Source organism: Rhinolophus sinicus, linkage group LG02 (assembly GCF_036562045.2).
Source record: "Rhinolophus sinicus isolate RSC01 linkage group LG02, ASM3656204v1, whole genome shotgun sequence".
NCBI lineage: Eukaryota > Metazoa > Chordata > Mammalia > Chiroptera > Rhinolophidae > Rhinolophus > Rhinolophus sinicus.
In genome coordinates this window covers 72889713-72903217 of record NC_133752.1, presented here as the reverse complement: position 1 = coordinate 72903217, position 13505 = coordinate 72889713, and the positions used below count along the sequence as shown (strand labels likewise).

General features: G+C 33.4%; 1 protein-coding gene across 2 annotated transcripts in view; it reads left to right on the top strand.

The window, feature by feature from the left end:
- The window catches only part of PDS5A (PDS5 cohesin associated factor A), a 111197-nt gene that overhangs the window by 70103 nt on the left and 27589 nt on the right, over positions 1-13505 (top strand). For both annotated transcript variants that reach the window (XM_019751955.2, XM_019751956.2), the window contains exons 20-26: positions 3283-3406; positions 4222-4380; positions 7357-7425; positions 8546-8682; positions 11265-11388; positions 11532-11736; positions 12238-12352. In XM_019751955.2, coding sequence (XP_019607514.1) covers positions 3283-3406; positions 4222-4380; positions 7357-7425; positions 8546-8682; positions 11265-11388; positions 11532-11736; positions 12238-12352 — 933 coding nt within the window. The remainder of the gene's footprint in view (positions 1-3282; positions 3407-4221; positions 4381-7356; positions 7426-8545; positions 8683-11264; positions 11389-11531; positions 11737-12237; positions 12353-13505) is intronic.

The window sequence follows — 13505 nt, the reverse complement described above, 5'->3', positions numbered from 1 at the left end:
AATGATGCACTTTGGAAATTCAGTGGCATAGAAGCTACTTTTCTGTATTCTTTGTTTCATCTTTTCCTGCTTTACTCCTTCCCTACCATTAGGATATAGGCAGAAGAACAAATTGAAACTTGTTTATAACAAAATGATTTTTAAAATACTATTATTAATCAAGAGTTATCACAGAATTTGGAATCTCTGATTAATATATCTTTTAATCTGTGTATGTCCATCTTTTCCTCTCCAAATGGGTTATAAATTCAATAGCTATTACTTTCATATCCCACCAAAGAATGGGATAATCAAGTAGTGGACTTAATGAAATACTTCTTATTTCTTGGTTGTTGGCAGTGGTGCTTTTATTGTTTTAATCTTTTCCTCTGGATTACCTCCCCTCTCATAAGAATTATGTACATTTTGGTATTTTCACTTTGGCATCTTAAAGAGGTTGTCCTAGGATCAAACTTGTGCTGAGAATTTATATTTATAAATAAGATGTGGGAGATGTTGTTTGGAGGAAGAACACGTTGTTGATAGCTGTCGAATCAGAGGTTCAGGGTATATGCAAGTAATTTGAGGTATATCCAAATCAAACCAGTTTTTCTCCCAGGGTAATCATAGGACAAGAAGACTCATGACTCCTACTAAAGTTTGTATTAAGTTGATGAGCTAGTAGTTAAATTTGAGAAATAATTTAATACTTATTGTACATTCTCTTCATTGTAAGTGCTGTACTAGCTAGTATAAGAGAATTACCACAGTCCCTGCTCTCAAGGAGTTTATTGTCTAGAGATGATAATTGTCATATTTGTACATTATAGCAAAAATCATTGACACAGTAGGATAAAGTTTCTAGTTAGTTTTGCAAGGTAGGAAAACCTATACATTTTTTTTTCTTGAGGTAAAAGATTTACTCGTAAAGGAATTATTCCAAAGGAACCAGTGAAAAATGGTTGTAGGCAGAAGAATTAACTTTGGACACAAGGAATAAAATCTCTTGTTCTTAAGACTAATGGGGAAGGAGGGAGAGAATCACTGAAAAGCAGTGAAGCACAACACCGTAGACCTCAATAAAAACCCTTGATGGCATCATTGGATTATAACACTAGTAAAAAAGGAGAAAGATTGAAGTTGATTTATGTATCATCATTTCATTAGGCTAAGAAGAATTAGTAATACATTTAACAACAATTTGATCAACACGGTATCTTCCTTTGTTACTGGTGTTATTTACAAGAGCTGTTACTGTGGTAAATGAGTTTGTGAAAGAAAGACTTAAACAGTGCTTTGTCAATAGGCTGTTTGGGCGTGGAAATCCTATACTTGCATGGAAAGAAATGTGGCATATTCATACATAGCAGATCAGGCTTACACTGATTGGCATATGTTCCAGTTTTTTGACTGAGGTGCATGACACGGAGTGTGGGATATTGCTCTTTAATATCTAGCCGCCCATTGTCATAATTGGACCCTTTGTTAGCACTGCATTTAATACCACTGACCTTATAGTTTGTAAAATAGGATCACTCCATTAAATGTACGACAAGTAGCTTTCCTTAAATTTTTATTTTGCCTTATAGATTTTCTTCTGATTAGAAAAATACTTATATGTTCACTGTAAAAAGCTGAAACTTTAGACAATACAGACAAAACAGTCACTATTAACATTTTATATTTTTTTCTGTAAATGTTTTGTCTGTCTGCTTGATGTGTGTGCCTGTCTATTTGAGGTTGATACAAACATGCTGCTTTCTTTATCCCACTTAATATTTTCCCATGTGGAATGAATAAGTATGGACATTAAGTGCATGGATTTGGGAACAGAAATGCTTATCTTCAAATTGCAACTCCACCGTTTCCTAGCTCTGTCACCTTAAGAAGCTTAAATGAATACTTTTGTGCTTTAGTTCTTTTTCATCTCTAATGATTGTGATAATTGTCCTCTAAGTGACTGTGAAGATTAATTGAATTCATTTATGTAAAAATACTTAGAACCATGCTTGACATGATTATTTAATAATTGTTAGGTATTTTTATTACTCTTCTACCAATATATATGTGTCTATATCTTTGCATACTTTCTTTCACTGGTATGAGCATTTCAGCTTTTTAGTAAAATTTGGCCTTTTGATACTTTTTTCCATGGCTGCTTTAAAATAACTAAAGGGGATTGTGGAAAGGAAGTGAAAAATTAAGACTATCTACTTAGAAGGTAAATGTAAAAATATGGATGGGGAAGTTTTAGATTACAAATTACGGGTGGATTGTTTATTTCTCCATATTCACAAGATGGCTTTAAAACAAAAATTATTGGGGGTGGTTGGGTGGCTCAGTTGGTAAGAGTGTGAGCTCTCAACAGCAAGGTTGCTGGTTCGATTCCTGCATGGAATTGTGGGCTGTGCCCCCTGCAACTAAGATTGAAAATGGCAACTGGACTTGAAGCTGAGCTACACCCTTCACAACTAGATTGAAGGACAACAACTTGGAGCTGATGGCCCCTGGAAAAACACGCTGTTCCCCATATTCCCCAATTTAAAAAAAAATTATTTCCTAAAGTGGCCTTTTTCTTGAAACATTGTATTTCTTGAATTATACTTGGGGACGGAAGAGGAGCTTTAAATCTTTCAATAGATCTGATAATTTTTAAGAGAGCCTTCTCTAGCAGCATACTTCCAAATTGCGTATTTTGCCATATATGATGCGCTGCTGTGTATAATGCACACCCACGTTTTGGGCCCAAATGAAAATCTTTTGTTTTAATTTTTTAATTCAAATTTTTATTTGTTTACATTTAGGTACTTGTTTTTTGTATTGTAAAGGAATTTTAGCATTTTTTTTTTTAACATTATGGTACAAGGAATTTTGTATAACAAATAATTATAAAACACAAGAAAAGGTACAAGAAATTTTATGTACCAGTAACAAATTCACGGTATCTACATATCATAGAAGGCCAAGAACTCTTTGTCCTTGCAAGTTCGTCGTATGTTCAACAAAACTGTCATATTCCAGGCTGTTCTTTTGCGTATGGATATCATTACTGATTTCTAGAGTTACACTTTTAACTCATAAGCATAAATAAAATAATGAAAAACATTTATATAGATACGGAAATAGTACTACCCGTGTATAATGCGCATCCTTATATTTCCCTCACAAATTTGGGCTAAAAAACTGCACATTATACATGGAAAAAATGCGGTAGTTAATGGGAGAGGATGTAGGAAGCAACCAAAATAACTACTTGTGGTTTATAGGCTTTTTGTTTTTTAACTATAATATTATTTTTTACAGGACCTTAATTCCCATTTTACATCAGAAAGCAAAGAGAGGTACTCCACACCAAGCAAAACAGGCTGTTCACTGTATACATGCCATATTCACAAATAAAGAAGTCCAGCTTGCACAGATTTTTGAGGTATATATAATATAGAGGGTATGTTTATGTTGGTTTTTATTTTTATGGTCTGTGGTTTGATGAATATAGAAGGTAGGATTTTTTTATCTTTTTATCCCACCCTAGAATATAAAGTCCATGGGAGCAGGGACTCTGTTTTATTTAGCACTCTATTCCCCTCCTTTAGATCCGATTATATGTTCAAATAGTACATATGGAAGGATGTTTTGTGTGTGCTTGTGTAAAACATTTTACTTAATTTAAGCTTTATTGGTCCAGTGATCCATTTATCCTCAGAAAGTATTAATAGATGATTTTGAACGACCAAGTTTAAAGTGCCTGACAACCCCTACCTGAAAATTAGTCCCATTTGCTTTTCCTAATGTATGATTCTTGCCTGATTCCACTACTAGAAAGGTATTCCTATTACCATAAATTGGATACAGTAGGAACAAAACCCAGTGAACTCATTTTTTATGGTTTATGATTATTTAAAATGTCCCCATAGGATAAAAAAATCCATCAACATAACAAATCTGTTGTTGTAGATGGTTTGAAAATAATGCTGATTTGATGATGCAGAAATATTCTTGTTTTTACTTCTACCTTTTACTTGGGCTTTTTTAGTTTGTTTTTTTCTGCATTCTTCAATCTTGTTAATTTTAGTAGGTGAATAAGAAGTGTCTAATACGGCTGAAGTTACTTTGAGCATATCATTAAAACAGATGTGTTTGCACATGATAAATTCAGGAGGACTCAGGAACATTTACTGTTTCTGTAGAATGTCTAGATATTTATAAAACAAACTGGTAATTTTTATTGTTTTGTTTTTATAGCCACTCAGTAGGAGTCTGAATGCTGATGTACCAGAACAACTTATAACACCGTTAGTTTCATTGGGCCACATTTCTATGTTAGCACCAGATCAATTTGCTTCCCCAATGAAATCTGTAGTAGCAAATTTTATTGTGAAAGATCTGCTAATGAATGACAGGGTAAGTTTCCCATTTAATTAAATTTAGAATCATGAGATTAAGACTGTTATCTATATCTTGATCACAAAAACAACATTTCTGCTTGTCTCTATATAATTCTCTTTCCCTTTTATCTTTATTTCCTTATTGTCTGTTTTCCATTTTTATTTATTTACTTAATTTCTAAATGACATCCTGATTTCCGTGTAGCTATTACTAGAAATTAACATTTAAGAAAGAAAAAAGTGAGAGCATGAGATGGATGAATTATAAAGTAAAAAATATAAGTTGAATGTTATTATCATAAACATTTGAAGAACAGTTGAGTGCTAGAATTTTGTTTTATGAAACATCGTTTAAAATGAAAGTGGAATTGTATTTGACTAGCATTTTGAAAAATAATTACATTGCACTTTTGGCACTAGATTCATGTATTCTTTTTTACTGATTTTGTGTGTGTGTGTGCACGTGTGCATACATATGCTGATTTATTAGCTCTGGGTTGGAGCCCAAACACACCTCTGCTTAAGAATCACTACTTTAAGATACATGACCAATGCACTGTATAACTGAAGCTGAAGTAGAATAATATCGTATGTCAACTATGAGAACATTATTTCATTATTTATATATCAGACAGAAACTCTATATATGCGTGTGTGTGTGTGTGTGTGTGTGTGTGTGTGTGTGTGTGTAGTCATGGGGGGTGGAATATAGAATAAGGGAGATAGTCAGTGGTATTGTAACAGTTATATAAGATGTCAGAGGGGTAGTAGCTTGGGGGAGGGGAGTTATCACTTTGTGAGGGGTGTAAATGTCTATTGCTTTGTACACCTGAAACTAATTAAAAAGAAATTTTTTTAAAGAATCACTACTTTACCAAATGGACCTAAATTAAAGAGTTATTGAATGAAGACACAAACCAGTCTTATTTGCTGGATCTTTGTGGATGACTTTCAATACCGTGTTAACTTACTCAATTTACCTGATCTTTCCAAATAGTCCAGTAGTCCTTCAGCCCTAAATATCCTAACTTAAAGACACTTGCCAGTGCACTCCCTCCTCTTTTCCCTTCCCTAGTTTGGATGTAATAAACAAGGAGGGAAAAACATAGCCAAAGTCTCACTCTTACTTCCACCCTTTTGTGCTGTTCTTTGCACCGATATTGATAGATGTGGCTGGCAACAAATGTGAAATTTGAGACACCCCTTAGGTGATGACTTGGTTGTTGATGGGTTCTATTTGTGATGGTTTTGTGTGTGTGTGTGTGTGTTAAAATATACATAAAATAAACTTTGCCATTTTTACCATTTATAAGTGTACAATTCACCTATGTAATATTCACTCACATTCTTGTTCTTTTTGTTGTTTGATGTTTTGATTTGATTTGTTTTCAAAAAAAACAGAAGTTTGATAACATGTACTTCCTGTGTACATGGGAGATACCTCGGAAAGCCAAGTAACTCTTCCAAAATGGCCCAAAATGTGTACCCACATTATTGTGTAACCATCAGAACTTTATCATATCAGACAGAAACTCTATTCATTCACCAATAACCCCCATTGGCTCTTCCCCCCAGCCCCTGGTAATTTCTGTTCTACTTTCTGGCCATATGAATTTACCTATTCTATATACCTCTTATCATACAATATTTGTCATTTTGTGTCTGGCTTATTTCACTGAGCATAATGGTTTCAAGTTTGTATTATAGTATGTATCAGAACTTTATACCAGAATAATAAATCCATTGTATGTATAGCCTATATTTTGTTTATTCATCTGTCAATGGACACTTAGGTTTTTTCCTTTTATTGACTATTGTGAATAATGCTGATATGAACATTTGAATTCCTGTTTTCAAATACAGAGGGTGCCAAAAAAATGTATACACATTTTAATAAAGGCAAAAACTTAAAATTGTAATACTCAATATATACCAATAACAAAAGATGAATAAAAGTCACGTTTGACTTCTGTAATTACAAGAGGTGCTCAAAGTGGTTACCATCAGCGTCCAGACACTTCTGATTATGGCGAACTGCTGCTTTAGCACCATTGACCAAAGTGACCACTTGTATACATTTTTTTGGCATCCCAGGTATTTGAGGTATATACCTAAGAGTGGAATTGCTAGGCCACATGGTCCTTCTGTGTTCCAGCTTTTTGAGAGATCGCCATACTTTTCCACAGCAGCTGTACCGTTTTACATTCCCAACAGCAATGCACAAGGCTTCCAGTTCCAGTACATCTTTGCCAACACTTACTCTCTTCCAGTTTTTTTATAATAGCCATCTTAGTAGGTGTGAAATAGTATTTTGTGTTTTTTATTTGTTTCCCTAAAGACTAATGATGTTGAGGATTTTTTTTAATATGCTTATTGGCCATTTGTTTATTTTCTTTGGATATTCAAAGTTCTTTGCCCACTTTTAATTGGGTTGTTTGTCATTGTTGAGTTGTAAGAATTCTTTATATATTATGAATATTAAACCCTTGTCAGATGTTTGCTAAATCCAAGATGATGATTTTCCCCTATATCTTCTGAGAGTTTTATAGTTTTAGCTCTTAAGGCCTTTGATCCATTTTTAGTTAATTTTTGTATATGAAACAGGGTAATGGTTCAGCTTCATTCTTTTGCTTATGGATATATAGGTTTTCTAGCACCATTTGTTGAAGACACTCTTCTTTCTTCAATAATTGATCTTATCACCCTTTTTAAAAATCAGTTGACCATGTATGTGAGGCTTTTCTGGGTTCACTATTTCATTACATTGGTCTCTATGTCTAGACTTAAGTCAGTATCAACAACACTGTCATGGTGACTGTAGATCTGTAGTAAGCCTGAAAATCAGGAAATTTGAGTCCTCCAACTTTGTTCTTTTCCAAGCTCCGCTTGGTGCCTTTGCTATAGCATAGCACTGCATTGTTCAGCATGAAAAACTTAATAAGCAAAACTTTTAAATTCTTTCTAAAAGTTAAATTTATTCAATTGACTGTAGTCAACAGGTGAGAAGAATGGAAAATTATGGTCTCCAGATGAAGAGGTTTCCCCTGAAGTACTAGCAAAGGTAAATTTGTGCAGGCCTTGATAATTTTTATGTTGAAATAACGAACATTCATAAATAACCTTTTTTTAACCTAGTAATCATTTTTAAATGAGGTACTTTATTTTTAAATCAAAAGTTATGTGTTTCTCAAAGAAATTGTAGTTGTCATTGAGTTACTGTCTGCCCCTTGTGTAGCCCCTCCTGTCTACTAAAACAGTTTCAGTGAGGCTGTTTTACACCGAAATTTGTTTGCGGAATGTTGATGCTCAGAAGCATGTCAGGTCTAGTCTCACCACCATATGTATCTACAAGAATATGAATATTACCTTGGCAAAACAGATGGCTGTCATCGAATTGGTAACTTACGATGGATGTAAATTGTACCTCAGAAAGCTAATTTTTGAAGTAGTCTTTGGGATTTAAAACTATACTTCTTCATTATCATCTTAATAATCTGTTTCCCTTGTGTAGCTTCATAGTCATCATATATTCCATCAATTCCTTTTTCAGGTTGTCAATAAATACAGTAAATAATACCTAGATCCTTTTGCTAGTTCTTTCACACATATATTGATAACAATCTTGAGTGTAAACCTCGAAGTAATTAGACCACAAATATGGAATCTCCTAAGTTTTTTTATCAGAACGTTAAGTGACACTGAATCATACTTGATGGTTTCGTCAAAATAGTTTTTCAGTACTGCAAAAAATATTAGTCTATCTAAATACTTATTTTTAATCAATATCATCAGTAGCGTAAACAGTTATTTTTAAACAATGTATCTTCAAATAGTTTGAAAATCTTGGGCAACTGTGAAAAGCCTGAGTTCAGGAGCCAGACCTTGGGCAAGCTGTCTATTATAATAATATGTCTGAATAGCCTTTTTGGTGGAAATAAGAATACTTCCTTCATAGAGTTGCTTGGGAGATTAAATAAATACATGTACAGCCCTGGGTAGAGTGCCTGGTACAGATTAAACAGAATAAATATTCTTATTGTTACTATCCTACAGACTTGTTTAATAAGACATGTCTGCTGGCAATTAAGTAATCCCACTGATCCAATTATAACATAAATTAATCTTCCCTTTAATTGGAATTTTAAGTTGCTTTCTTTTTTTAGCATGTTAATATTTTATAGGTACAGGCAATTAAACTTCTGGTAAGGTGGCTGTTGGGTATGAAAAACAACCAGTCTAAATCTGCCAATTCAACTCTTCGGTTATTATCTGCGATGTTGGTTAGTGAGGGTGACCTGACAGAGCAAAAGAGAATCAGGTGAGATTTTTCTTCCTTTCCGATTTTTTTAGCTCAGTGTTGGTAGAGCTTAATCTAGGAATTATTTACCTAATTAATATTGAATGTTTTAATTGTACCATGTACTTTGAAATGTAATCTTACGTATTCACTTGGGGTTTATATCTCAGTAAAGATGGTATATTTTTTATTCACTCCTAAAGACAACTTTTTCCAATAAATTTTTAGTCATAATCACTATAGTAATGTTACAGTTAGCTTCAGCATTTGGTTCAATTAAGCAAATAATTGTTGGATTACTCTTTGCAAAACACTATGAAAACCATGGTAGCCAAAACAATTGAGATTCAGTTCCTGCCTTCAAGGAACTTACCCTGTACTATAATAATTAAAGACATGGAGTGTCTTGGTACCCATGAAAGGAATAAAAATTTCAGTAGAGGTTCCAATAAGAAAAAGTTGCATCCTCCTGTGGCTTGCAGACTATACAAGGTTCAACAAATGCAAACTAAATTTGTTTCCATTTCTACACATTTGCTGTCTTCAAATCTGTGAGATCACTATCTCTTCTTTTTGTTCTTTTTAAGATGAAAATAAAAGCCAAAGTGTTCATGATTCGTCTTTCAGCTTCTTGATTTACTAGGATTCGGAAGCAACAACAGAAATAACTAAAGAATTCTACTTGTGATGCATTCCTACTTTAAAATTTGTGTTAGAGGACAGATTTTATTGTTTATTTATGCATTCAATATTTATGGAGCACTGTCATATCAAGTACCACTATGCTTTTTAAACATACAAAAATCTCTCTGAGGAGTATGCATTCTTGTGGAAGAGACAGGAAATGAGCAATTACAATAGCAATGCTGAATGCTTTGATAAACTGAATAAAACCATGAAAAAATATTTTTTATCATAGAATAAGCCAAGGATTGCTTTGTATGAACACCCTGAAGATTAGAGCTGAGTTAGGGATGAGATGTTTTAAATTTGGGGAAACTGTATAGTGCCAAGCAAAGGCTTAATAAAATGAGCTCTTAAATATCAGTGATAAATAGGCAGGATCCCAACAGAGATGAAAACTACATACTTATTATTAGTTTACCTTTAAAAAATGTGTAACATCACTAAATATAATAAATACAATTTAAACTTAAGTGATATGTCTTGTGTATCAAATCAGCAAAAAATATATATATTTTTAAAGCAATTGTTGCTCCATGGGATCAGGGAAATGGATTCCCTCATTACTCCTATGAATATAAATGGGCACAGTGTTGGCAGGACAATTTGACATTTTGTATCTAGGTCCTTAAAAATGTTATCCCTTGACTCTGCTTTATATTCATGAAGTAATAAAAGAATCATTCAAAAATATATATACATAAACATGTTCTTTCCAGCATTTTTTATCATCACAAAAAATAGAATGGTTAATTATGGAATACACATATAACATGAAATACTAGGCAGATCATAATTAGATATTATATATCCCATGGTATAACTTGGGCTATAGAATCAGAAAATTATACAGCTCTACACTCCATTTACTAGCTGTGTGAACCTGTCTAAATCACTTCTAAGCCTCAGTTTCCTCCTCTTATAGAGAAAAACTAAATGAGATAAAGCCTGTGAAGTGTTTCACATGCTCCCTGGCAGAGAGTTAAGCACTCAAATAGTAGCTATTTAATTCCTGAATCGTTTGCCTTAGAAGCAGAGCCATTGGTACCCCTCATTGTTACCAGTGTTCACTTAGACAATCCTGTTATCCAAGAGTGCCCTGTTTTCTCCTCTAGTATGCTAAATAATAGTCCCTCAGGATTCAGGCCAGCTTTCCACATTTCCTAAAGTCTTCAAAATATCAAAGCCATGCTATGTTCCACATAGAAGTTGAAGGAAGAAGACTGTCCTTTCATCCCATTCAGTGTCACATTTTACCATTTAGGTAATAAAAGTCCACTGGGTAGGGATGGGAGTGCATGGACTTCCTAGGTTCCCTTTAAAACCTTCATGGTGCAAAAGAAAGTCTGCCTCACATCAGTACCTGAGATAGACACTGGCTCTCATCACCATATACTTTAAGATATTTGTCTGATACCCTCCATTTCATCAGACATGCAGGCTTAAGCTAGATTTCTATTACGTGTATGTGCGCACACGCATATGCATTTAAAAATTTTAGGAAATAGATTTCAAATGATAGGTGATTTTTAATTTGGGGTTTTTTTTTTCAATCAAGTTCTCTACAATGAATGTGTATTCCTCTTAAAAATTAGGAATATAGTTCCTAATGTAAATGGTTCTTCCCAACGTTGCAGTTAGTGTGGTTATCATAAGCAGAGTTTCTTGGCTGTGGTGGAGGATCTAAGCTAGAGGATAGCTAAAAATGAAGGCAGGTAAGTTTATTATCAGATAGGCACAATGATTTGAGCCTTTTCCCCTGTGTTGAATTAAGGACTGAAAGTTTTCCTATATTTGTACATTATGTCATTATAAGCATAAATTATGCTAAATACCTTAACACTCAAAAAGGGATCAGAGCACTTTTATGAATGATAATGGTTATAGGAAATGTTTATTTCTTTTTTGTTTGTTTATAGTAAATCTGATATGTCTCGCTTGCGATTAGCTGCTGGTAGTGCCATAATGAAGCTTGCTCAGGAACCTTGTTACCATGAAATTATAACCCCAGAACAGTTTCAACTCTGTGCACTTGTTATTAATGTAAGTAACAATCTTGTTTTTGTCAATTACTTGGCCTTCAAAGTTAAATACATTTATTTTCTATTGCTATAGATCCATTTACTGTATGGATATGTACACAAAAGGGATTATATTTAAATATGTTTGGTTTTGTGCTGCTGTAGGATGAGTGCTACCAAGTAAGGCAGATATTTGCTCAGAAGCTGCATAAGGCACTTGTGAAGTTACTTCTCCCATTGGAATACATGGCGATCTTTGCCTTGTGTGCCAAAGATCCTGTGAAGGAGAGAAGAGCACATGCACGACAGTGTTTACTGAAAAATATCAGTATACGCAGGGAGTACATTAAACAGAACCCTATGGCTACTGGTAAGTAACTTTGAAAGTTTCCAGTGTGCAAATATATCTTGTCAATATATCAGTTGGGGATGGGGGTGGTATTTCACATATTTTTATTGTAGTTTATAACAACACTGGGATTTTTTATAGAGTGTTGTCACTGTAGTTATGATGTACTTAAAATCTAAAATTCTGGTTTCTGAGTCCTGTTTATAATGCATGAACTGAGGAAACTGCATTTTTCTTATGGGATCAGTAGTATGTCTTGATTAGAACACTTTTCTTAGATGTCAGCAAGTAAAGAATTATTCTAGCTTTTCCAAGGACCCTCTGTGTAATCTTAAGTTATTTTTTTGGCTTTAATAGCCTTTAAAATAGAAATAGAAGTGTTTCAGTATTAGGTATTGTATTGCCTCTAGTTTAAAATAACCAAGGGGGAAAAATGGAAACTGAAGTGGTTAAAATGCAAAACTAGAGAGGGATTTTATAAAAACTATTGTTACTGTGTTAATAATAATGTTTTCACTTTAGAGAAATTATTATCACTGTTGCCTGAATACGTAGTTCCATACATGATTCACCTGTTAGCACATGATCCAGATTTTACAAGATCACAAGATGTTGATCAGCTTCGTGATATTAAAGAGTAAGTCATGTTGATTTTCAAGAACTCTTAAAATTATTTTTACTGTTTAAAAAATTCTAATTTTTGTCCTCTTATTACTCCCATTAGAATAAAAACCCTTTTATGATTTTTTTTGTGTGTGAGTTTTACTGTTTGTATTAATGTGGGCTTCAGTTACTTCAGTTTGACAATTTAGAAAGCCATGTAGTAAAAATTTCTCTCTTTAAACCTAAACTACGTTCAACCTTAAAAGATAATGCCTAAAAATATCTGTGCACACACAAAATATTCCATGGCAGGACTATGGTAATACAAAATTAGATTTGTTACACTAGTCACAGATTTGTCTCTAATGGAAATACAGGCAAGTAAACAACTGCAAAACACATGTTCAAGAAGTGTTGTTTATATGAAATAGAACTTTGTATATGATGCAGGGTAAAAGGGTAAGAGATAGCCAGGCATTGTCTACAAATGACCTCCAAGAAACTTTAAAGCAGTATTTACTTTCTTTCCCATTGCTGTGCTTTTGCTTTGCACTCCTCAATTATAATAGTATCTGCAGTTCATATTTGAAGTATCATGATTTTTCTATGTGGGACATTAAATTTCATTCCTAATCTTATTTAAGGTTATAATCAACATTTATCTTTGCCTCTTAACTAGCTTTAGTCACTGAAATTGTGTCAAAATCTTAACAATTGGGAAAGATGTTAGGTCTTATCCAACATTACTGTTAAGCATCAAACTGTAAGATCCTTACATTTTGAAGACTTGTCATTCCATTGTTGTTGCTTCCAACACATTAGTTCAGTGATACTGTTTTTATACAGTAGTCTCCCCTTACCTATGTTCCATGTTTTCAGTTACCCATGGTCAACTATGGCCTGAAAATATTAAATGGAAAATTCCAGAAATAAACAATTCATAATATATTCGTAAATAAACAGTTGCACACCATTCTGAGTAGTGTGATGAAATCTCATACCATCCTGCCCAGGACATGAATCATTCTTTTGTGCAATTTTTTATTTTTTATCAGTTACTGTTAATCTTTTAGTGCCTAATTTATAAATTAAACTTTATATCCTAAGTATGTATATATAGAAAAAAAAAGTATAGTATATAGGATTCAGTACTATCTAAGGTTTTAGGCATCCACTGCGGGGGTCTT